We start from the raw sequence: 26,309 nt of genomic DNA, 5'->3' as shown, positions 1-26,309 counted from the left end.
TACCCCGGAGAGCCGGAAGAGGCTCTACCTTTCTATGTCTATGGTTACACCGGCGCGGAGGTGCAGGTTGTTTATGTTGGTCGCAATGATGAACACCACCTCCTTCATGGATGTGAACCCCAGGCCCAACGACTGAGGTTCCTCAGCCATGTCCGGCTCCTAATAACATCTCAGATGAAACCAGACTCCAGCTATGGACAAAAAAGCTTGAGGAAGACCCTCCTCTATTGACAATTCTGAAGACCTCCCTTCTGGCTCAGAAGCACCATGGGTCCAGTGGAAGACACTCAACCACCTGAGAACAGGAACAGGGCGATCAAAAGCGGCCCAACCATCTGTGAATGTGGAGAAGAGCGCCATACAATGCAGCACTGCCTTGTCTCAGTCTGCCCTCTACTATCCAATCAGTGCAGCTTAAAATACATTGCAGAGTTCAATAACAGAGCAAAGGACTGTGTAAAGAAATGGGAAACTGTCATATGATATAACTGCTTAAAAGACACAAAAAGAAGAAGACCTCTGGGGCAGTGCTAATTTTGTCGACTAAGACTAAGACTAAAAGACTATTATGTGTGTTATTCAAATGACTAAGACTAAATCTAAGTCTAAGACTAATGACTAAACATCTTTACATTTGAGAATGGCACTTATCTTTCCTTTTCAAATCTTGTTGGTTTTGCACAGAGAGTAGCAGACAGTGTCAGATGTGATTGATACTGTTACTATATTATTTGCAGAGCAGAGATTTTGTGGTGGCACTGTGGCATACACTAGGCATGTGTTTTGTTTATTCTTTTTTTGAGAACTCAGTATTGCACTGTATTTTTTGTAATCGTTTTTATGTTGACCATGCCAGACAATGAAGAAGACAATGACTTCTTCAGAGTTATGTGGTTATATTTATTTTGCCAAGTCGACTTAGCCTAAAAGACGAAGACTAAAAGACTAACAGTGCGTTCGGAAATGCGCACTCAACGCACTGGTGTGCCATGTTGTCGTTCGCTTATTCGGTGCACTTGGTGCGTTGTCGTTCGGAAATCCAGTGCGCGGCGCACCAGTGTGTTGAGTGCACGCACTGACCGACCCTACTCAGAAGTTAGGGTTTGACGGTGTGGTGCGGCAGTGCAGTGTTCTGATTGGTTGGTTTTCATGCCCGTGTCTCGAACGCTTCTCAGCTGTGAAAAGGTCTCCCTTCCTAACTTAGACGGAAACATTGCTGTATTGACTTTGACCTCTAAGGAACTATTGCTGTATTGACTTTGACCTCTATGGACCGTCCAGGAAGAGTGCTCATGTGCGTCTTGCGGTGACACGCTTCCTAGTTTCTTCTTTTTTCGCACTGATTTTTGACATTGCACTATTAGGTTGTGTTGGTAGTTTCTGAGTATTTTTGCTTTATTTAACAATGACAGTGAGATACTTGTTTGCACTAACTAGCATTGACTGCATATATATTATGTATATATACTTATATATTATTCGCCCCCTCTATTGATGCACCTTCTCTTTATTGGTACTGTACTGCTCTTGTCTTTGTTTTTTTCCCCCTCTTATCTATCTTTTCTTACGTCTCTGTAACTTTGTAAATAACTGTATACTGCTGTGCTTCTACTGGACAACTGAATTTCCCCCTTGGGATAATAAAGGTATCTATCTATCTATCTATCTGTGAACAATGGAGGAAATGACCGAAAAATGCAGCATTTGCAGCTTAATTGGTCGTTTGGGCTTGATAGTTTAACACGCATTAACACGCATTAACGTGTAAACTAACAGCAGGTATGCCAATGCTATGAATTATCTCCTTTCAATATTAACGTTACGTTAGCATACTTAGCAACTGGTTCGGAATGGGGCTTCGGAAGGGGGGTGTTAGAAGTGGGGGTGACTGTGTGTCTGTGTTTTGGCATAATACTGTGTATTTCTGTGCATCTGTGCTTCCGGGTCAAAATGACCCGAACAGCACTTAAGGTTCAAAAAATATGAGGGGGGTGTAGCATGGGTGTAGTGCAAAAATATTTTTTTTACATGTTCATCTCAGAAGAATCTTTAAGGCCAGTGAGTTTCAGGTGGAAAAAATGTAAACTTCTACCTTTTTTTTCCAAATGAAAATGTAAAATGGGTCAAAATGACCCGAACAGAACTTAAGGGTTAATTGGTCGTTTGGGCTTGATAGTTTCACACGCATTAACACGCATTAACGTGTAAACTAACAGCAGGTATGCCAATGCTATGAATTATCTACTTTCAATATTAACGTTACATTAGCATACTTAGCAACTGCTGCTTTTCAGAAAGTTTACCTTCAGAGTTCAGAGTTCAGAGTGAAAAAGCACACAGCTGCCTGTTAAAACTGGTCGTTCGTAAATAAGCCACACTGAACGCACTCTACAACGCCACGCCCACTGCACTCACTACACTGAGCACACACCCGTTGCGGGTTTCCGAACGCACCCAAGACTAATCCCAAAAGAATAAGACTAAGACTAAACTATTTTGATATTTATTTGACTAAGACTGTAGACTAAAACAAATTCAGAAGACTAAGACAGGACTAAGACTAAATCAAAATTAGCTGAAAAAAAATAAAATAAAATAAAATAACACTGCTCTCGGGTCATCTGCGAAAGGTCATGCCAAATAAACATGGGGAAGCACAGAGCAGCATTTATAGTTTTTATGAACCATACATAGCAGGTCTACTGTCACAGATTTATTTTTTTACTCTGGCCCAGGATTGGGATGGGACAGGATTTTTTCTGCGGGAGTGGGACGGGACAGGAGTGAAAATCCTCTAGTGCAGACTCCCATTTATATGTTTATATGCCAGCCTGCCAGGGACTCCCCATAGGCTACCAGATTTGTGTAAAATATATATTTCTAATATTTTTCCAGATTATTTTGAAAATATTTTTAGGTTGGCTATTTTCAAATAGCCTACAGTATGACATAGGTTTAATCCCCATACCAGATTTGTGTTGTGTTTGGAAGGAAAATATTTTTGAAAAATACACAATAAATACAGTTAAATAACTCATGTAGCCTAGTATCTTCGCTTGGCTTGTTTTCAGGGACGCTTTTGCATATTTCTCTCGAAAAACAGGCCTACACTGGGCTGATGAACGATGATGATGATGAAGCTGTTTACTTGAACATCTACATGAGCAGCAGCTCCTTATGTAAATGATGACGCGCCGAGCAGACGCACTGTTCTGATTCGCGGGAAACGAGTAAAAATGGCGACGGCACAAGTTTGAAGTTGAACCGCTGCTTTTCTCCCACTCAGATCAGAGATAGACATTGTTGTATAAACCCTTTTTACTGTACATCCAGAACCTTACTATTCCCGACTTCCCGTAGAAGACAAAAGGTAAGCGATCGAGATCTGTTCAAACTTGCATGGCATGTTTTACTTACTTGATCGGCACGTAATGCATTGTTGATCATATTTAATAATATTTCTGATATTGGGGAGGGAAATATACAGTACGCTGCCAGACCTATTAGTGTTGACAGATTATAATAGTGGTGGTGGAGCTGCAAAGTGCATGTGTGAAAGTAAATAGGTCTAATATGTAGAACATAAACATGTAACGTTAGTTTATTTAGGCTCATGTATTGCAGTAACAACAGTAAAGTATAGTTTTGTTGTAGCTCTGCTGGTCCATAGCAAAGAGTTCTCCTTAACGCTATGTCACCGATGATCCTTTGCGTCGCAGGAAAGGCTGCGCACCTCTCGTCTGTAGTAAAAAATAAAATATACAGTTTAGCTAGTCAACAAAATAAAGAAGGCTTTTGGGAGTTGAAATTCTACTTTCCTTAGTGGGAATACTCTGAGCCCCCCACCTCACGTCTAAAATACACTTTTTAGCCAGAAAAAGAAAATATTCCGCCCGAAGGCAAAATCTGGTCAATGGAATGTTCCATGGACAAGATCTGTAGAGGGCGCTGTGGAGTAGCTCAAACCTTCGGAGAAATAGTTTATTTTCTGGACAAAAAGTGTATTTTAGACGTGAGGTGGGGGGCTCCGAGTGTCCCCACTAAGTTAAATGGGCTTTCATCATCTTAGAAACGTCTTTGTTTTGGTGAGTGGCGAAAGTGTATTGTTTATTTTTACTACAGACGAGAGGCTGAGCAGACTGGGCTACCGCGGCTGTGAGCGCAAGGGCTCATCAGTGACATGGCGTTGAGGAGAACTCCTAACGCTATGGACCAGAGCTAGTTATAAACCGTTTCTTTTCATCCAAACATCTGCAGGCATAAAACACAACAGAAGCAGACGTTTTGTAGCCTAATAACGCCGAAAATGAGGCTTGAGCACACGAGTTTCATGTTTGAACACTTTATAATGTTTATGTTTTGTTTTGTACTGTTTATGAGTGCAGTCAGTTACTGTTTGTAATTGCCACGCGAATGTTTCACCTTAATGTGTGTCACATTAATGTGTATAGGCTACACCGACACACGCATGCATGAACGTTACACGCATACATGTGTGTGTAATGTTTGAGGTTCCTTTTGATCAGAACTACTTGGTCTCCACAGTGACTGACTGTTGCAGTGCGCACGCGCCAAGATCTGTCAAAATCCCCTGACAGTCAAAACTAGAATCTCAACCTCTTTCATCTGCCTGTGGTGGGAAAAGTAGGCTACTCACATTTTTTACTTGAGTATCAATACTGCAATATAGAAATACTCAGACTGTCATACAAGTAGAAGTCCCTTATTAAAAATGTACTTGAGTAAAAGTACAAAAGTATCAGCATCAACACATACTTAAAATACCAAAATTAGTAAAAAAAAAAGAAAAAAATACTCATTGTGCAGAATGTCCCATCGAAATCTTCAAAGTAGGCTAACTACTAGTAACTAAAGTTTTCATATAGGCCTAAATGTAGTGGAGTAAAAGTATAATAGGCCAATTTTCCTCATAGTGGAATAGAGTGGAAGTGGATTAGAAGTAAATGTATTGAAAACTAGTGTAGCTATAAAGTGCGATGTTGTCTGTAACTGGAGCAAGGTATTGCTGCATTTCTGTCACTGCCATAATTCTGTCATTACTTTAATCTATGCCACCTTGTACATTCATTGTGATCATACAATTCAACAGGATTTAGGGTAGACGTCCCCTTATTTTCAGAGGTGCACAATCATGGCCAAAATGATTATCACAATAATATTTGAGGTCATATATATATCAATATTGAGGTCATTATCATTCATCACGATTATTCATTCAGTCTAGTGACCCAAACCATAGCCCTCCTCCTTTGCTTTTTCTTTGATATAGATTTAACATAAGCATATTTCACAAGTACACATGTTTATTATTTTATATAATGTGAAATAATAATCTAAATCTTAAGTAACTTTTGACTAAAGATTTCTTATGATGGCTGTGGATTGAAAAGGTTGCCTCAGAGATCTAGTGCAGTAGAAGTATTGATTTGAAAAATGTATACACTATAAAAATGTATATACCAAAAGTAAAAGTACCCCATAATGTATATTAATGTGAAACCTAGATCCAAAACATTTGTTCTAAAAATCCAAACGGTTCAGGAGGTCTTATATATTTCACTTTCAAAAAACCTTTGGTCATTTTATCATCTAATCAGGCTTTTGGGAGCACCCGGGACAGTTTTTAAGTTGCTTGATTCAGTATTTAGACATTTGATATTCATTTTATTAGACACGCCCCCTTCCTATACAAACCCATTGTAACTTCAAACTCCATTTTAACCATGATAGATTAATCGAAAACACCTGTCCTTGGTTTTGGTTACTCATACTGTCCTCCCAATACGTGATGAAAAAAGTAATTGAAAAAATAAAAAAGACGCCCTGCTCACTTTTTCTTTTTCACAGAATCAAAGGTTCTGTGGTCATGATTCAGCAGGATCCTTGATGGCTTGATTCTAGGCTTAAATATTTTAAGTCTGCATGCAGTCTCAGACTGATGGCTCTGTGACCTTGCAAGACCAGCTATTGATAATGATTGATTGATTTGCATAGGAAAAGGTATACAGTTTCATGGCAGTACAGTTCACTGGTACAAGGTCAACTAAAAGGATACCTCAAAAAAAGCTTTTGGGCTTGTTTCAATTGGGGTCCTTTTTTAATTCATATAACATAGAATGACAGACACAAAAAACAGTACTATGCAGGTTACAGGCAGATAATTATTGCTTTTATTTGAACACTAACCTTTACACTCCAACCTTTGTTTGGTAAAAGCCCCATGATGTCTTTGTGACTAGGGCTGTCACGAATCCTCACGATTATGACATTTTACATGACGATTAATTATCACTGAAATAATTGCAATTAACGATTTAATTGTGTTTTTTGTTGCCGACATTATATTTCTGTTTGGCTTTTAGGCTTTGCAGTTGCTATGACACATAACCTAAATATTCAAAGAAATATATATATGAACATTTTTCAACATGGAAACAAAAATTGTGATTTCGTAAAATAATTGTGATTAGACAATTATGTAATAATTGTGCAGGCCTGTCTGTGACCTGACCTGACCTGACCTGACCTGTCTGTCTGTCTCTCTGTCTTTCAGATGTTGGAGTCAGCCAGTAGAGACTACTGCAACCTGGAGCCATGCTCACTGGAGCCACGCCCACTGGAACCCATAGCCAATCAGTGTGGTGTGGTGGGCGGGGCCATGCAGAGGGGGCATGCCCTTGCCCTACAGAAGGGGGTGGAGTTGAGTCTGAGTGTCGGCCTGAGTGTCCTCTGTCGCTGGTCTGACGGCCTGTATTACGTGGGCAAAATACAAAGGGTAAATTTGTATATAGTTGCTGTCGGCCATATCATTTTTTCCCTTCCCTTTTGTAAATGAAATCCCTGCTTCGTCATACTGCAGTGTGACGAAGCACACAAGAGTAGCAAAAATAATCACTTTGCGAGGCGTTGTGAGCGACAGCGGTTCCCTATGGAGACTCAAAGGAGACTCTTTGTGTCTCCATAGGAAACTACTGCTGTTCATCAAATTATTGGCTTAGGGATGTGTCAAACACAAAACAATATCCATGAATTCAAGTCTCCATGGGGTGAGTAATGGATAGAACAGTCATTTTGGGGGTGAACTACACTTTTTAGGTCTTTTCCATTCAGAACAATCTCCGGTGAAAGACATTTACATGTTGATGACTGACTGGCGTCTATGGTGGTTTAGTGTTAAAGGTTTTTGTGCTGTGAATGTGATTGGTCAGCTTCTAGAGTTAAATATTGCTGTGCTCTGATTGGTCTGATTCTGGTGTTAAAACATGTGTTTCTGTGCTGTGATTTGGTCAGGTCAGCCCTCCCAGACAGAGCTGCTTTGTGAAGTTTGAAGACGACTCAAAGCACTGGGTTTTATTTAAAGACATCCAACATGGTAAGTTCTACTGGTTCTTACTGCTTATTATATTCCAGTCAGACACTTTGATCAGGATTAACCATGTATTGCGATGATATTGCTTTCAGTTTGGTGGCGTGGCCAATCGGCCATGTGACTCTTGCTCCTGTGAGGGACCATTTGCGTCCATTTGTACCCTCTCAGTGTTAGAGTTGGAGTTAGAGACATACATAGTTATAGAAAGCTAGATACCTCATTCGCTGCTGCAGTTCATTGGAGCGACCTGTAAAAAAGTCCAGGCGGAAGTGTGGAAGGCACTCAAAGTGACTACTGGCCAATCACAGCGTGTCTTTACCCGGACGTATCCATTCAATTCAACAGAGCTTTATTGGCATGTTTCTTTCCAGTCCCTGATGTTGCGTGGCTCGGCTGTTCTTGAGAGCTGCATTAGAAAAGTCCCACATGCATCTGATTGGCCTACTGAATTTCCGTTTCTGTGACGCACACGGAAGCGTGCTTCTGAATTCTGCCTGGACGTTCTTACAGACGCCCCAGAGCCGAGGGAGGCGTCTGCCTTTCTATGTCTATGGTTACAGACCTCTAAGGGTCCATTTGGAACCCCCTCAAGTAGTAACCCGGAGTGTGTAATACCCCGGCAGAAGGCTGTGACACGCGGCGCCCCGTAAACCTTCCTCCTTTTACCTTCCTTGGTCTGGACTCCTGTTGTAAGTTAACCAATCACAATTTTGAATGAGCCATTTCCTGTCTCTGTCTGTCCTATCAGCTGGGGTTCCAGGGGAGGAGCCTTGCTGTTCTGTGTGTCAAGGGGCGGAGCATAACCAGCAAGACCAGAGTAACAGCATCCTAATGTGTGGGAAATGTGGCAATGGTCAGTTCTTATCTCCTCTCCTTACTTTATATCCTTACCCCCTCATGGCCTCATCTCATCTCCTCACATCTCACATCTGTATATGCTACTTACAATTTACATTTTACCCAGGGGGCAAACCAGCCTTTTTTAGGAAACCTGCATTTGCCCCGACATACAAAGTTGTCCACCAGAAATATTATCTATGACCCAGTAGGATCACAACCTATATGGACAACCCGGTCAATTTGTACAACAAAGTCCAATATGGCCGCCTTTAGTTTTAATGGGGGGGTGAATAGGGCAAAATTTTAAACTGAGGGATATTTCCACGAAACTTCACAGGTTGATCAATGGTATACATATGAACATTTTTTGTATTGCAAGTTTCCATGAAATCCAATATGGCCGCCACAATATGGCCGCCATAATGTAAGGACCCAGAAAATAGGTTTTGCCTCTAACTTCTGAACCAGATGAGCTAGAAACGCAAACTTGGTGTCTATTTCATGGTGTCTGACCATGGGAGACTCAATGGAATAGCAAATTGTATTATTGGGTGTGTCTGGACCTTTATTGTGCATATTTGCAAGATGGTGGACTCCCAAAATAGAGCTTTAACATAATTTCTACCATGATTGTTGACTGCTTTTGCAAATACAAGCAATATGAATCCATTTGCTAAGATTTATGGCACAGAAGGGACTTATACCTGTATTATTCTTGAGTTTGCATGTTGTCAAAATGGCTGTAAACGAGATATTATATTTCCTGTCCGATTCTACTGTATGTAGTTGTAGCAATGACTTCACATAAAATCAGAGACCAAAACAATGTATCTTAGAAATTATTTTTTAATTAAAAAAAAAGAAAAAAAGAGAGATTATCTCAATGAAATGAATGCAACTGCCTTTTTGGGTCTTTCACACATAGACATGCACATGCTTTCCAACAACTTCAGCTTCAGGGAAATTATAATGAACACATGATTAAAACAGGCTGCATTATAATGCAAATAATTGCTAGTCGCTATCACTGTCATGTGTACCTATCCTGCTGCATCTTGTCTCCAGTCCTTGGCAATGACACCCCAAGTAGCTTGCAATTCCCTTCTTCGCACATGAACAGTTTTTCTGGCAGCCTTTGATACAGCTACATGATATTGCCTTGTCCATTGATATAGGCCAGGCTGGCTCTGTAGATGGACAGGGGACTGCCTTCCCATCACTGAGAGACCATCCATATTCAGTGAAGCAAGGGATGTCTGGCTTCGCGGTGCAGGCCAAAGGCATTTTCTGTAGGTGGCAGCAGCTTCAACAGGGTTGATCGGTTATTTAGGAACTTGTACACTCTCAGCTTTGCCAGGTCAAAGTCCTCCGAATGGTCAGCTTTTGATGCATATACAGCTATTGTGAGGTCTCTAGCCTGATTCTTGACATCCTCTGAGAGGGAATAAGAGGAATTTTCACCAAACTCCTGAAGTGCAGGGAGATCTAGACCCATGCTGGTCTTGAACCATGCCTTCTTTCCAGTGAAAAGGGGATAGCTGGTGGTATCTCTGCCACTCAGGCTGTGAATAAAGGGCAGGGCACGAAACTGTGCGAGTCCAAGGGCTGAGACCATGTGATGGATAGGAAGATCTGCATCCTGCTCTGTTCTCACCCACAGCTCTGGAAGGTCTAGGAGGTGGGTGGCAGCATGATATAGGCACATGATGATGATGACTGTGTCATTAGCATGGATGACAACTCTGTCAACTTTGTGAGCCTGGACACTGTAGATGGTGTGTAGAATTACCCTTGTGTCGGCCTCCTATTGTGTTGACTCTAGTGCAGGGACATCAACAACACACCCCTCCTTCATCACCACACCCCTTGTCTCTTCTTTAAATCCTCCACTCAGGTAAAGATGGGTTGTACCAAGAGCAGACTTAAGCGTCTCATTTTGACACCATTCTTCACAGAGGAATCTTAGAAGGTTTGCTTTGTTTTCAGAGACAGCAAAAAACTCTTGAGGATCAGGAGCTGTATATTGTGCAGAGACTTCATATTCTTTTGCAGGTTTTGAATGGACATACCTGTGTTCCTGCTCAGCTGTCTTAAGACTGGGTCCACTGCCCTGCCCTTTATTCACAGCTTGAGTGGCAGAGATACCACCAGCTATCCCTTTTTCACTGGAAAGAAGGCATGGTTCAAGACCAGCATGGGTCTAGATCTCCCTGCACTTCAGGAGTTTGGTGAAAATTCCTCTTATTCCCTCTCAGAGGATGTTCAAGAATCAGGCTAGAGACCTCACAATAGCTGTATATGCATCAAAAGCTGACCATTCGGAGGACTTTGACCTGGCAAAGCTGAGAGTGTACAAGTTCCTAAATAACCAATCAACCCTGTTGAAGCTGCTGCCACCTACAGAAAATGCCTTTGGCCTGCACCTGAAAAGAGCTGCTCTAGCAGCCATAATACATAAAACTGCACACATCGCGAAGCCAGACATCCCTTGCTTCACTGAATATGGATGGTCTCTCAGTGATGGGAAGGCAGTCCCCTGTCCATCTACAGAGTCAGCCTGGCCTATATCAATGGACAAGGTAATATCATGTAGCTGTATCAAAGGCTGCCAGAAAAACTGTTCATGTGCGAAGAAGGGAATTGCATGCTACTTGGGGTGTCGTTGCCAAGGACTGGAGACAAGATGCAGCAGGATAGGTACACATGACAGTGATAGTGACTAGCAAGTATTTGCATTATAATGGAGCCTGTTTTAATCATGTGTTCATTATAATTTCCCTGAAGCTGAAGTTGTTGGAAAGCATGTGCATGTCTATGTGTGAAAGACCCAAAAAGGCAGTTGCATTCATTTCATTGAGATAATCTCTCTCTTTTTTTCTTTTTTTTTTTAATTAAAAAATAATTTCTAAGATACATTGTTTTGGTCTCTGATTTTATCTGAAGTCATTGCTACAACTACATGCAGTAGAATCGGACAGGAAATATAATATCTCGTTTACAGCCATTTTGAGAACATGCAAACTCAAGAATAATACAGGTATAAGTCCCTTCTGTGCCATAAATCTTAGCAAATGGATTCATATTGCTTGTATTTGCAAAAGCAGTCAACAATCATGGTAGAAATTATGTTAAAGCTCTATTTTGGGAGTCCACCATCTTGCAAATATGCACAATAAAGGTCCAGACACACCCAATAATAAAATTAGCTATTCCATTGGGTCTCCCATGGTCAGACACCATGAAATAGACACCAAGTTTGCGTTTCTAGCTCATCTGGTTCAGAAGTTAGAGGCAAAACCTATTTTCTGGGTCCTTACATTATGGCGGCCATATTGTGGCGGCCATATTGGCTTTCATGGAAACTTGCAATACAAAAAATGTTCATATGTATACCATTGATCAACCTGTGAAGTTTCGTGGAAATATCCCTCAGTTTAAAATTTTGCCCTATTCACGCCCCATTAAAACTAAAGGCGGCCATATTGGACTTTGTTGTACAAATTGACCGGGTTGTCCATATAGGTTGTGATCCTACTGGGTCATAGATAATATTTCTGGTGGACAACTTTGTATGTCGGGGCAAATGCAGCACACCTTCCTTTGCCCCCTGGGTATTTACGATTTGCAATTCAGGCCATTTAACAGACATTTGTTTAATGTAATCAATCACATCAAATGCAGAGAGATGTGTTGTGCCTCAGTAAACTACAGTAGCATCACAGGTATACCAAGAACCTAGCATCAGTTTAAACAATATACTATCACAATAATAATATGTCCATTGAAGGTGTACGATACCAGGTACACAATGAAGCTAGCATCTGTCTAAATATATCTAAATTACATTTTGTTTTACGCTTTGGTCAAGAAAAATAAACTTAAATAACAAAGACGTGAGAACAAATGACCAAGGTGTGTCTGCATACTCATCATATCTAGCTCAGTTGCTACTTCCTCGTCTCCTTTCATTAACTCCTGTACATCAGGGGTCAGCAAGTACGTTTGGCTGTGGGCCAAGTCATTAGATGATGGGCCAGAACACAATCGAAGGCTAATTTAAGATCTGGAACTTTGACATATTGTCTTATACAATAATGATCAATATATTCATTGCTATTTATTGTAAAACAAATGTTCAAGTAGTTCATGAGGTCAGCTAAGTGCCACAGGGAGTTTATTCCAGTTTGTGGGCCAGGAGGGCAAAGAGTCTAGGATGAGTGGATCGCTGTCCAGGGGTTTTTTGCGAGGGTTCTGTCAGCCTCCCCGTGTCAGCTTATCTGAGTGAAGGGGGTTGTAGGGTTCTATCAAGCTTTGGAGGCCAGTATCAGTGTTTTGTACTCTGTGCGGGCTGCAACCGGGAGCCAGTGGCGGGACCGGAGAATGGGGGAGATATCCGAGACATTTTGGGCTGGTTGAAGACCAATTGTGCTGCGGCATTTTGGATCAATTGGAGAGGCTTAAGTGCACATGCATTATGCACGTTCTCATAATATAATGCTATTTTAGAATTAACAGTAGAATCATTGATATTCCTGTGTTGCAGGTTACCATCAGCAGTGCCATGTTCCACCAGTAGAGGTCAACATTGAGGAGCATTGGTACTGTCGAAGATGCATCTTCGCTCTGGCTGTCAGGGTACTTATTAACTATACCTCTCATATTAATACTACTGTACCTTCTACTAACTACTACTACTATTACTCATACAGTACACACCCATTCTCATAATTCTTGGAGGCCAGTCTATTATTCCTTTAAATATTGATTGCATCAGGGATCCCCATATATAGGCATAAAATGTTTAGGTAGGGTATGCACATCCCCACAGTTTCTTTAAACACGATGCTGGACCCAAAAAGAATCAAGTGAAGAAAAAGGGAATGTCCACATGCGATAGGCTGCTCTCACGTTTTCAAAGTAACTAGTTACTAACGTTGCCAAATAAAGTACAATATTTCCCTCTGATATGTAGTGGAGTAGAAGCAAGCATTGAAAATTGGAAATACTCCAGTAAAATAAAAAGTATCTAAACATTTTTGGGGCTCCTTTTAATATGTTTAGCCTCAGTGACATTTTTGCATCTCAGGTGAGCACCTGTCATCTCAAAATTGTACTCAAATTGTACAGTACTTGAGTAAATGCACGACTGACTATATTATTCATTATGCTTATCTGTATTTATGTCTGTCTGTCTCTCCTCCCAACAGAAAGGGGGCGCTCTAAAGAAAGGTACTTGGGCAAAGTCTCTGTTGGCCATGAAGCAGGTCTTGCCCTACGACCCCCAGGCCCTGGACTGGGACTCTCCCCACAAGACCAATCAGCAGCAGTGTTACTGCTACTGCGCAGGACCCGGAGAGTAAGACCAAAGATTTTTAATATACAAGATGGGGCATCCTGGTTGGAGCCACATGGTACACAAAACCTACAAATAGGCTCCTAATAGTCTCCTAAGTCGGCGCCGGCGTCCCACGGCAAATCTCACGACCGTCCTGTTTACTGGTTCTAGATCCCGCGAGAGTGTGTTGCTGGGACAGATAAAGAGCGATAATAAAGTATATTTTCTCCTTATTTTGTCGCTGAAAAAAGCCACTTTAGTATGAACATCTTGGGAATATTATGTGGCTTGTGACGATCAGATCCAATATTTAGTAGAGTTCAGTAGAGTTCAAGGACCCCAGAACCCACCCCAGAACCACTGTCTTAAGAGAGCTTTGGGAGGAGAGAAAACAAATGAAAGTAATTTGTAACTGATGGAAATAGTGATGTGCAATGCGTATATATGGATAAGTAACTTGTCCAGCGTTGGTCATGTTTGATGTTTGTGTTTCCCTGCAGATGGTATCTGAAGATGATCCAGTGCTACAGATGTCAACAGTGGTTCCATGAAGCCTGCATTCAGATTCTGCAGGAGTCTTGCATGTTTGGAGACAGGTACTGAAACAACTCTACTCTGGGCGGATTCACACTGCGGTCTCGGGACCGGTCTCGAGGCTACTTGGCAGATGTTTAGACCGGTTTTGACAGTGTGAAGCCTGCGGTTTTCCTCAGAAACGGATAGCCTCGAAACCACCTCAAGAGGTAGTCTCGAGACTGCATTGTGCAACCTCGAGACCGGTGAGCTGCAGTGTGAAGCAACCGACCTCAAAAACGGTATTGATGTTGAACGTGACCTCATATAATGTCGACGAGTCAGGCGTCGGCACAAATAAACACTGGGTAACAGTTGTCGACATGGCCATGGGATCAGCGACTTCGTCTCACAGAGAGATTGCTTGCTTGTAGGGCTGTCTTCTAAAATTATTTTTTTATATCACCAGTTAGCCTACTAATGCGGTGCGCTGGACTGGTGTCATGTACTTCCAATTGAGAGAAGTAGCAATTGGCGAACAGTTATTTATTGTCTCGCACCAGCGCACTGAAGCAGGGGTGAAAGTGAGACGGAAGGGCCAGAAACGGCGCTCCGTTAAAACATTCGGAACACTGTAATCATCATGTGTATAACCCGAGAGGACCCAATAGGACCCGTACTGTGTGTGTGACGTGTGTGTAATTTTTTCTTTTTATGCAAACCATAAAGCAAGCAATCAATCAATGCGTGTAGTTGTGTGCTGTCACTGCTGTGCTGTTTAGGCTGACCTAGGATCAGATTCAGGTCCGTTATTAGCCGCGAGGCAGCGACATGTATGGCTGTAACTGTGAGATGATAATGCTGCTCTAGGATCAGATTTACAGCGGGGGTTGGTGCGTGCGTGCATGCATGCGTGTGCGTGATGCGTAGCAGCTACTCCTGCTGTCGCCCGTCGGGAAAGAAAAGCAGAAAGAGAAAGCACTAGCCTACAAGTTAAACCATGAAAACAAACCGAAAATGACTTACCGCTGTTGATAGAAAATAGCCTAAGAGTATTCCTTTATCCCTGACTTTTGTTTCGATGTTATAGATTCCTTGGCACTGCTGTGCCTGCTTGACGTGCCATTAATGTGAATATTAAGCCACACTGTGGCTTGTGAAAGCGTTTCAATTGTAGGCTACGTTGATTATTAAATAATAAAAATAATAAGGTGTGCTGCGCTGGACGTCTGAGGTCTGACACAGTTACTCGCTCATCATTCTGCACGTTTATTACTGGCTCATCATTCTGCACGTTTCTGCCCCTGGAAAATAGCAGATCTACAAGCTCACAAAGCGTCACGGATGCGAGGCATTGTGAGCTTGTAGATCAGCAAACGTCGCTCGACACCAACTATACAGGTCTATGGATATGCAAATAGTTTCTTTGTTAAACAGTTGTCGAGGTGTGAACTTCGGGGGGTGCGAGACCCCAGCTCAGAAAAGGTTTGGGTCGTCTGGGGCGCGCGAACCAAGACCGCAACACTGTTCCACACTGCGCTGTCGCGCGTCATTGAATTGTTACACCAACTTTCGTGCCTGAATTTATTGGCGACCACCATCAGCAATGTCGCATAGTTGATGACACTATGTGCATACCGCCACCTATAGGACCGGGCTGTATAGTGCTAGTGATCTCCAGGGAGGCCAGAAGGTCTGCCAATGTGAATGCTGGCCAGCGTGAACCAGCAACCGTTTTCAGAATCAGTTCTAATCAAACGGATTGCAGTGTGAATCCGCCCTTAGAGCCAGACCAAGGGCCAGTTGTTTTGGTCCGATTCCCATTTTGGAGAGCCCTAGAGCAGGGTTCTTCAACGTTTCTCAGGCCAGTTGGGAGAGAGAGAGATGAGGCAGGGACCCCGCAACTACCGTAATTGCTGGACTATAAGCCGCACCTGAATATAAGTCGCACCAGCTACATTTAGAACAAAAAACAAATGTTTAGATATAAGCTGCACATGACTATAAGCCGCAGGTGTCCTTCCTGCTCCCTGCTAGAGCGTCCCTGGTGGCCGTTAGCTGTAAAAATCTATATATAAATCCTTGTTAAAGACCATTGTAAAACGAACTAACTGGCCATTAGCTGTAAAAATCGTTAAATAAGCCGCACCGTTGTATAAGCCGCAGGGTTCAAAACATGGGAAAAAAGCCGCCAATCCGGCAATTGGTACATAGTGAATAAAATTGTGTGGCAACTTAAACCATTTCCTAGCTTTCATAGATCGCTTCATAGACTTGTTTGACAGAAACGAGTACTCTGATGATGGATCACTCTGGTCTTCCTTTCTGTTGCGTTGTTTAGGTTCTATCTGTTCCTGTGCTGCGTGTGCAATAAGGGCACAGAGTATGTGCGGCGTCTGCCCCTGCGTTGGGTGGATCTGGTGCATCTGGCTCTCTACAATCTGGGCATTAGCAGCAAGAAGAAATACTTTGAACTGGAGGAGATTCTGTCCTTCATCTCGGAGCACTGGGAGCAGTTACAGCTCGGCAAGGTGTTTATAAATACAATAATCATATCATATCATCGCTTTGGGGCAGAAACCTCTTATCTCCATCATCTAACAGCATCACACAAAAGAATCAAAAGTATTTCAAGATCTGATCTACTACTTTTTCTACTTTTGAATTTAAATCCTGAAAAGCAACCATTTTGAACCAATGAAAATCAGAGTGTTTGAATAAATAATCACTACATTAAATCTTTTGGGCCACAGGTTATTTTTTCCATTTCCTGAAAAGTAACAAGGTTTTCACCTGACATTGAACATAATGTCATTATTATCTAGTTTGTTTTTATTTGACTACATTCTACTGTAGTCTTCCAAGGATTAAATCTGGCTTAATATTTGCAGTTTACCTTTTTCTTTTTTTACCAAAATGTGATCAGATATATTTTGGTCCATCGTTGCTTTTCTTTCCTCTCCTTTCTATAATTAGTGGTCATTTGATCACCAATCTCCCCCCTTTGATCACCAATCTCTTACTTAATAAATCCAATCTATGTAATGTAACGGTCCAAGTAACCATACATGTGTATCAATATAGATATTGGTTTATTTGTGTTTTTTTGTTCAGTTGTCCAACACGCCTCCATCAGAGCGAAGTCGTCACCTATTGGACTGTCTGAGCAACTACAAGAGCAAGTAAGTTGTGTGCAGTATACACACACGCACACGCGCACACACACACACACACACACATGCATGGATGAACAGAAAACTAATTCAGACGTAATCACGAACCTGCTTGTGATTTAGATGTTCAAAATTGAATGCTTGCTTCAATTGATTTTCAATTTAGAATCTAAAGTGTGTGTGTGTGTGTGTGTGTGTGTGTGTGTGTGTGTGTGTGTGTGTGTGTGTGTGTGTGTGTGTGTGTGTGTGTGTGTGTGTGTGTGTGTGTGTGTGTGTGTGTGTGTGTGTGTGTGTGTGTGTGTGTGTGTGTGTGTGTGTGTGTAACTGCAATTTATGGGTAGCTGGTATGGAAAAACAACTTCACCCACTCTTTTATGCCTGCAAACTTGTGATGTTGAAATTCTAATGTGTGTGTTTGTGTGTGTGTGTGTGTGTGTGTGCTTGCACGTGTTTGTTTGTGTAGGTTCATTTGTGGTAAAGAGATCAAGAAGAGAAAGTGTATATTTTGTCTTCGTAATCGAGTGCCCCCCAACCCTCCCCTCAAGCTGTTCCCTGAGCGCGCTCCCAACGAGGAGGGGCGGGGCAGGAAGAGGTAATGACTTCACCTCACACGAACCCCCACCACACAAACACCAGGAGTTATTTATTAACACATCTGAGCCCATTACAACCGGCATGAGGCCCATTCATTCTACAACAGCTTTCTGGAAAAAATAAAACCTATTGTATGTTGCTTACTTGCTTTATTAGTGCTGCTCAAGCCTTTTCATGTCAAGGACCCCCAAAATAATATGTATTTGGCCACGGAACCCCCATCGAAAAAATATGTATGTTCCAGGGACCCCCAGAAGCAAAGATTTGAGTTAAAGTCTTTAAAACATATATATATACAGTATATATAGATGTATATTAAAAAATACATCAAAGATCCTGTCCAATTTTCAATATTTTTCAAAAATAGCAGATCTACAAGTTGCTATGATCTGCTGTTTTTGAATAGTCAAAAGTATAAAATAAGGCTTTCCCGATTTTAATGGGTTAAGAAGAAATCTCTGCAAATATCTTCTCATACATATTTATATACATATATACACATTAATATCAAAACCCGCAATGTGTGTGTGTGTGTGTGTGTGTGTGTGTGTGTGTGTGTGTGTGTGTGTGTGTGTGTGTGTGTGTGTGTGTGTGTGTGTGTGTGTGTGTGTGTGTGTGTGTGTGTGTGTGTGTGTGTGTGTGTGTGTGTGTGTGTGTGTGTGTGTGTGTGTCAGCGTTCCTGCGGAGAAGAGGAAGAGGAGATCTAAATGGCTTCTAGAAGATGCTATCCCCAATGTAAGTCTCTATTTTAGGATCAGTGACGTTACACTCAGACCAGACGTATTCCTGCCTGGGTAGTTAATGCTGGCAGAATCACAATGGAGCTGTATTATTATTCATCAACCTTATTGTCTGGGAGAACAGGGCACTTATGATAGTGTTATTGACTATTAGAAATATATTATTTTGTCATAAATATCTGGCAGTTGACAAACTAGACACGGCTAAAGCCCGGATCAGAGTCTACGGTGGAGAGCCATCCACCGCAAATTTGAGGTGGAATGCTTTCCACCTCAAGTCAGAAAATAAGTGCAGGCCATCATAGTACGCCACGGTGGAGTCCTATTCACCGTGGCTGACTAGTCTAGATTGACCAATCAGTGAACGAGGTGTAGAGCCTGTCTGTCTGATAGTAAAAACAGAGAGATGTGTTGGGACTCGCGGTGGAAAGCTCTCCACCGCGAGGAATGATGTAACGTTGTAGTTTCATGACTCAAAAAGACTCGAAAAGACTACACCGCGGTGGATAGCCTTCCACCGCGGACCCGACTATGATCCGGGCTTCACTAGACATTCTACTCACACCTAAGTGTACACGTCTGTTTACATTCTGATCTGGTCTATAGCAGTGGTGTAAAAAGTTTAAGTTTTCAAGTACTTTACTTATACTTCTACTCCACTATAATTATTTGAAAAACTTAAGTTACTACTGTTGTTACTTTGCACATTTTGATTATTATTATAAATCATGCATTAACCTCTTCAGCTCTATATATACTTTGGCTATTTGAAAACGGCAGATCTACAAGATCACAACGTGTTGCCTTGCGACGTGTTGTGTGCTTGTAGATCTGCTATTTTCAAATCATTTTATACATTTGATGCATTTGAAACCTTGTGAAATGGGACCTTTCGGCAAAATGAGTACTTAATTTGGTACTTTAAGTACATTTTGAAGCCAATTCTTGCGTGCTTTTACTCAAGTACATTTTGAATACCGAACTTGTACTTGTATTTGTAACGGACCATTTCTACAAAAGGTTATTGGACCAGTACTTTTACTTAAGTAAACAAATGTGAGTACTTCTCAAACCCTTACATCCAATAAAGTGTGTGTGTGTGTGTGTGTGTGTGTGTGTGTGTGTGTGTGTGTGTGTGTGTGTGTGTGTGTGTGTGTGTGTGCGTGTGTGTGTATGTGTGCAGAATGAGTGTTACAGTTTATCTTCTAACATGGCCAACATCTTTGACTTCACCCTGGATGAACTGCAGAGCTTGAAGAGGTGAGTGACGAGAGACCAAAGCAGTGGCGTCAGTAGGGCTGTCACGATTATGACATTTTACATGGCGATTCATTTTCTCTCAAATAATTGCGATTAACGATTTAATTGTGTTTTTGTCGTTGACAATTACATTTCTGTTTGACTTTTAGGCTTTGAAGTTGCACATGGTAGATATGACACATAACCTAAATATACAAATAAATTACTGATATATTTGACAACTTTATACTTAAAAAAGAACATTGATAGTGGAAATAGCCGATCTACAAGCTCACAACCCATCGCAACGTGTTGTGAGCTTGTAGATCAGCTATTTCCAAAAAAAAATTACTTTAAAAAAAATATATATGAACATTTTTCAACATGGAAACGATTATGACGATTATGGAAAATAATCGCGATTATGTCAAATAATTGCGATTAGACGATTATGTAATAATTGTGACAGCCCTAGGCGTCAGTTCAGCAAAAGCTAAGCAACAGGCATGATGATGATGATGATTACTATCAGTGGATAGTAAATTCTAACCGCGGCCGAACGTCACGGCCCAGTGTCGCTGTGAAAAAAAGCATTCCTCGCCGGTCGAAGCGTTTTTGGAAGTAGATTCCGAGATAAAGCTGTTTCTTTGTAGCAGCAATGAATAGGAGCCTATGGCGATTACACGCTTCCATGATGATGGCGGCCGAATTGCATCATGAGATATGATGTTTTTTCGCTCACCAGCCGCTACCGCAGCACCTGTTTACCTGGTTACCATGGTAACCAGCTAACGCGTCCCTGGACGTAATAACGGGGCTGTGGCGTCACACCGCGGTAATTCCTATCACGTTCCTGGACGCAATTGGCATCGGAAGTGTTAATAAGCTCCCATTAAAAAGATCAAAAGACGGCGATCTCTTACCTCGGCACAAAAGCGCTAAAAGAAAACTGAGATCTGCGTCCAAATAAATTACATTGCATTTAGATCGTTGGCCCGTGTTAGATGGCAAGAAACGCATACTGTACCAACAACACGGAACCTCAATGTCCTTCAGTGAGACTTGAAGCGCCTTGCTTTGTCCTCCTGTTCCTCTTAGTTCTTCCAGTCTGACGGTGAGCGGAGATCTGGACTCTACTGACGGCGCGTCAACCTCTGGCTCAGCTACGACCAGCAGCTCCTATGACTTCGGGTAACAACACATACTGTACACACACATACACTAGTGTTTATTTTGTCGACTAACGCTATGATGGAAAATGTTCGTCGACTGCCTTTTTCCACTGACGAAAACGAAAGAAAAACTAAGCTATGCTGACTAAAGCTAAGACGGAATGTATTGACAATGTTTTCAACAAATAAAAACTAGACTAAAATGGAGAGGAGGTCCAGAAGACAAGTAATTTTATGTTTGGTGTTGCGCTCTGGAAATAGCACATCTACAAGCTCACAACTCGTCTGTAGATCGGCTATTTTCAGCATGCAGCCAAGTGTGAAATCGGGTATTACGTCACCATCAAGGCCCGCCAAAATTATTTTTTGTCAACAAAATAAGACTATAGTTGTCTAAAACTAAAACATTTCAGATTACTAAAATATGACTAAAACTAGATGGAATTGTTTTCAAAAGACTATATTTGACTATAACTACATTTGCTGTCAAAATGAACACTTACACACACTTTCCAAACAAACACGTTTGAAATAGAAGCCATTTATACTGTAGTGTGCATTATATGTTTGGGGTTGTGAGTTGCTTCTCATGCTGATGAGGTCGTGTTGATGTGAAAGTTTTAGACATATATATATTTTTTTTGTCTGCTTGAAACGTATTCTCATTCAATGAATTAATAATGCATAAAACCTACAATTTAATCTCTGCAAATTAGTCGGCCCATTTATTCAGATCAATATTTTGGGGTTATTTTAAGCAGCTCCTGCCTGGTTCATATTCGCTGCTGAAAGCAGCCTGCAGAGTTAGGGGTGGTCGATATGGACAAAATACCATATCACGATTCTTTTTCAAGCAGTATCACGACCCACAATCTTATCACGATTCTTTTTCATGTAGCTTTTTATGGTTATTTTTCAAGTTACTAAACAGTACAACCACCTACAAGGTAACAAAAACTAAAAGAAAAGGAGTAACAGACCATTTTAGACCAAAATACAATTTCAAGCAGGTTTTAACCACTTTAAAACCAAATGTTGTTGAACAGAGTACCTTGAGCTGTTTTCACTCTACATTACAGAGTGAAAATAGCTGAAATCCCTTGCAGAAAATATCAGATCTACAAGCTTAGAATGTGTTGCGACGCAGTTAGTGCAAAGCTCTAGACCATCCCCACCGTGTGTTAACATGGGTGGATTGTTTAGCTGTGCTAGGCTAATGTCGCCCACCCCTATGCAGAATGCAAAACAATGTAGAACATTTTTGCCCATTTATTGATAGGTAGATTTTGAAAATGACTTGAAGGGGCGGTCGGAACAAAAAACCTATATAAAAATATTTACTTTACTTTACTTCAATTACGGGTCAGAACAATGCTTAATGTCGCGGGTCTTTTTTCATCTCCTTCATATTAAACTCTTTAACTCTCTCCGTTTTAAAAAGATGTATGTGTTTAACGCGTTGCGCTGCGACGCGCTGTGAGCTTGTAGTTATTATCAGATGCAACCAGGTTTAAAATCCGCCATCGCGGCGCCATGAAGGCCTGCCAAAATGCGTTTTTGGCAACAAAATCAACAGTAGCCATATATTTAAAATCTTAATATATTCAGCTGACTAAAACTAGACTAAAACTTTTCAGATTACAAAAATAAGACTACAACTAAAGGACATGTTATTCAAAAGACAATGACTAAAACTAAATAAAAAAATGCTGTCAAAATTAACACTGTATAAAGGGGCATGGTGGCGCTGTCGCCTCACAGCTAGAAGGTCCTGGGTTCGATTCCCGCCGGGTGACGCTGTGGGCTCTGGGGGCGTGTTCTCTCCTCCACGTCATCAGTGCCCATACCCTAGGTGGGGTTGGCGAAAGGGCCTTTCTGTGTGGAGTTTGCATGTTCTCCCTGTGTCTCCTAGGGTAGGCACCCTCACAAAAAAACATGCAGTAATCTCTATACTGCCTCCCCCTGGCCAGCCGGGGCGCCTGACGGAGGGGAAAAGAACTGGTTGGAATAACGTGCCATCCTCGCACATACGTCCTCCTGGGGAAACTCCCCCTGCCAGGTGATAAGAAGCGGCTTGCTCCTCATGCACTGAAGGAAGCATGAGCTCAGTTCGGGGCTCTCCCCAGGTTGGCAGAGGGATTACAGCTTAGGCAATTGGCACTGGGTGAAAAATGGGTTACAAAATCATGGGATGAAAGAAAAAAACCTTATTTAAAGACTTCCGCCACCTTGACCCCTGTCCTCCTGTCCCTGTCCAATCAGGCGGAGGGTGGGCAGCCGGAAGCGAAAGCTGCCCAGCAACAGCTACAGCCAACGGGCCAATCGGAGGGACGCGGGGGAGGAGCTCGGCGGAGACGAGCACGCCGGGATGATGCTGATGGATCAAGAAGCCGCGTGCCACGCCCACATGCCCTCTGACCCCACCCACTTCTTGTCTGACCCCTCCCACCTGTCATCCGACTCCTCCCACCTGCACTCCTCCATCTCCTCCTACTTTGGAGTGGCGGGCAGACTGACCAATGGGGAGCGGTATCAGGTGTTGGCTCGCCGCGTCACCCCGCAGGGGACGGTCCAATACCTGCTGGAGTGGGAGGGGACGACGCCATACTAGGTGAAACGGGATGTCCTTATTAGGACATATCGATAAGTCTGTCTCCTCTTTATGAAGACCAACAGATTAAACGTTAGACAGCAAAGGGACACTGGGAAGGCTTTTCTAAGATTGTCTGCGTTGGTGGTTCTCAAAGTTGGGGGTCCAGGGACCCTCGGGGTTCCTTGAGGGGGTTCCAAATGGACCCTTACAGGTCTGTAACTTGGGAGTGTACAAATGGACCCACATGGGTCCATTTGGTTCCATTTGTACACTTCCAGAGTTATGGTGGATCCTTTAATAAATACAAAAAAATTGTAGAAAAAAAAAAGTTTGATAACCACTGGTCTACGTTTATGTTGTTATATTTTAAAAAGTTGTTGACCTTAAATGTACAAATAGGTCTAAACATCTACCTAAAAATTGGTGAGTTGGTCTAAAAGATGCTAGTTGCCTTTTGTTGTTAAATTGACGTTAGCTACCTAAAATTGGTAAATCGGTCTCTAAATGTTGCTAGTTTTAGCCTATTTTGTTGTTAAATTGATCACGAAGCCATTGGATACCTTTTTAAAAATGTGTGAATTGGTCTACAGATTGTTAACCAGCTTAAATATGTCTAGAACGTTGATAAGCTACCTTGAATTGGTACATCGGACAATCAAGCGGATGGAGTGTCAGAAATAGATACATAGCGATGCGGTAGAGAAAAGGAAAAAAATTACGTTGCTTCCTCAATAGACCATTTGCATACAGCCAAAGAAAACGCACGTGCACACGCGCACGTAGTAGATTTAGTCGTAGGCTGAAGTCCAAAGCAGTATTTGTGTATAACCCCTAGGGTCGATACATGTCTAGCTTGCGCTGATGGGTCGTGTCTGCCCTTTCGTTATCCCCCCCCCACCCAGGGCAAAGCATTGCATCTGCTCTACCACAAGGGTTCCCAAACCTATCAGGCCGTGACCCCCCCACCCCCCACCCTACCCTGACAAGCACTTGGAATTGCATTTCACGGTTCTACAGATAAATATTGTGAAAATAGCCCAACTACAAGCTCACACTGCGAGGCGCTGTGAGCTTGCAGATCGGCTGTTTTCACAATGTTTGCCTTTTCCTTTCGTAATGTTTGACAATGTCGGCCAATTTGGTGTTATTATAAAGGTCTTAAGAGTCCTTAAATTGTAACTTTAGAAATGTACAGGCATACCCTGTATGTCATTTATACTGTATGTTGGTTTGTTTGCTGTTGAGTCAGAAAACAGTGTTGCACATTAAGCTTTAATCATCTGGGGACCCCACAAAAAGACTCACCTGGGGGTCCCGACCCCCACTTTGGGAACCACTGCTCCAGTAGATGTAGTATCATCGTCACCCCCTGTATCTTCTATATGGTAAATATAACATGTATTAAAGCACTTATAGTAAATATAACAGCTATTCCAGCACTATAAACAGTATAATATACACAGGTGTATTATATGACATATCTAGTGCTTAAATAGATGCAGCACTATATGTTAATACTAAATAGTGTATACTGTATATTACTATATAATACAATATCTGTTTTGTGCTATGTAGATCATAATCTATATAGTACTATGTCAATTGTATGGATATAGTAGAAGATTCACAATAGATATAGTTATTTAATTTATAGATTTATTTACTTTTTTCCCCCCATTTTCTTGTCACTTTCTTTTCCTCAGTTTTTCTTTGAGATGATTAAAGGGATAGTTCACCCCAAATAAAATCATATTTCTTTTTCTTTTTTTATATCGATTACTCACCCCATGGAGACTTGAATTCATGGATATATTTTAGTTTTGGCCGCATTCCCAAGCCAATAATTTGATGACTAGCTGTGGTTCCCTATGGAGACACAAAGAGCCTTGCTTTGTTCCCTATGGGGACACAAAGAGCCTGCTTTGTTCCCTATGGAGACACGAGTTTCCTCAAATTGTTGGCTTAGGAATGCGAATGGGGTGAGTAATCAATCGGAGGAAAATATATTTTTTTGGGAGTGAACTATCCCTTTAAGGGCCACAGGCCCATGGCCATAACAAAAGGTTGCAGGTTGAAATCCCCGCCGCAGCCGTGTCAAAGTGCCTTCACCTGGTATCTGGTTGAAGGGGTAGATCACCCCGCCCCCGCAACCCCCCCATTGGATAGCATTCCTGAGCCAATAATAGGCTCTATGCGCGGCAGCCATATTGGAAATAAGTTGGGCCTCTTCTTCGACTTCCCTCACAGGTGTTACCAATGATACTAACTAGAAATACTGTTCCTACGAAACAGTGTGGGCTCGCTCGTGACTATATTCTACCGTGTGCTAACTGTCATGTGAAGCTCAACCAATACTTCAGCTAACACCACTCCCAGATTTTCCACACCTCAATTGCACCTCATTGGCTAAGGGCCCTGCCTTTGTATTGTCTGCGACATAACTCACTATATAATTATATAGTTATTATTTATAAATAACTGACTGTGTACTGTCTGCGACGGAACTCACTATATAAATAATGAAGATAACATAGTGTTCTCGGAACTTCTCGCCTTTCAGGCGAGCCCACAATGAAGGCTCTGTTCCTTTTGAGTGCAGCACAGCCAAACCCTCTCAAACCTTTTCTTTTCAAGGACCCCCATAACTCTTAAGAGTGTACACATGGAACCAAGTACGGGTCCATTTGGTTCCATGTGTACACTCTTAAGAGTTACACATC

General features: G+C 41.9%; 1 protein-coding gene across 1 annotated transcript; it reads left to right on the top strand.

The window, feature by feature from the left end:
• Positions 1 to 267: 267 nt before the first annotated feature.
• On the top strand, positions 268 to 23,607 carry phf19 (PHD finger protein 19; the record flags this gene model as incomplete). The annotated part of the gene is made up of 14 exons (XM_080738785.1): positions 268 to 384; positions 6,575 to 6,796; positions 7,312 to 7,393; positions 8,139 to 8,243; positions 12,774 to 12,865; positions 13,438 to 13,586; positions 14,066 to 14,161; positions 16,420 to 16,609; positions 17,193 to 17,260; positions 17,715 to 17,843; positions 18,520 to 18,580; positions 19,769 to 19,845; positions 20,923 to 21,015; positions 23,259 to 23,607. The coding sequence occupies 14 exons, from the start codon at positions 268 to 270 to the stop codon at positions 23,605 to 23,607; spliced, it is 1,830 nt and encodes a 609-aa protein (XP_080594911.1).
• Positions 23,608 to 26,309: the final 2,702 nt, after the last annotated feature.

This window comes from Nannobrachium achirus (assembly GCF_963921795.1).
Source record: "Nannobrachium achirus genome assembly, chromosome: 12".
Classification (NCBI taxonomy): Eukaryota; Metazoa; Chordata; class Actinopteri; order Myctophiformes; family Myctophidae; genus Nannobrachium; species Nannobrachium achirus.
The sequence above is the reverse complement of the archived record's forward strand: the minus strand, read 5'-3'. Positions and strand labels throughout refer to the sequence as shown.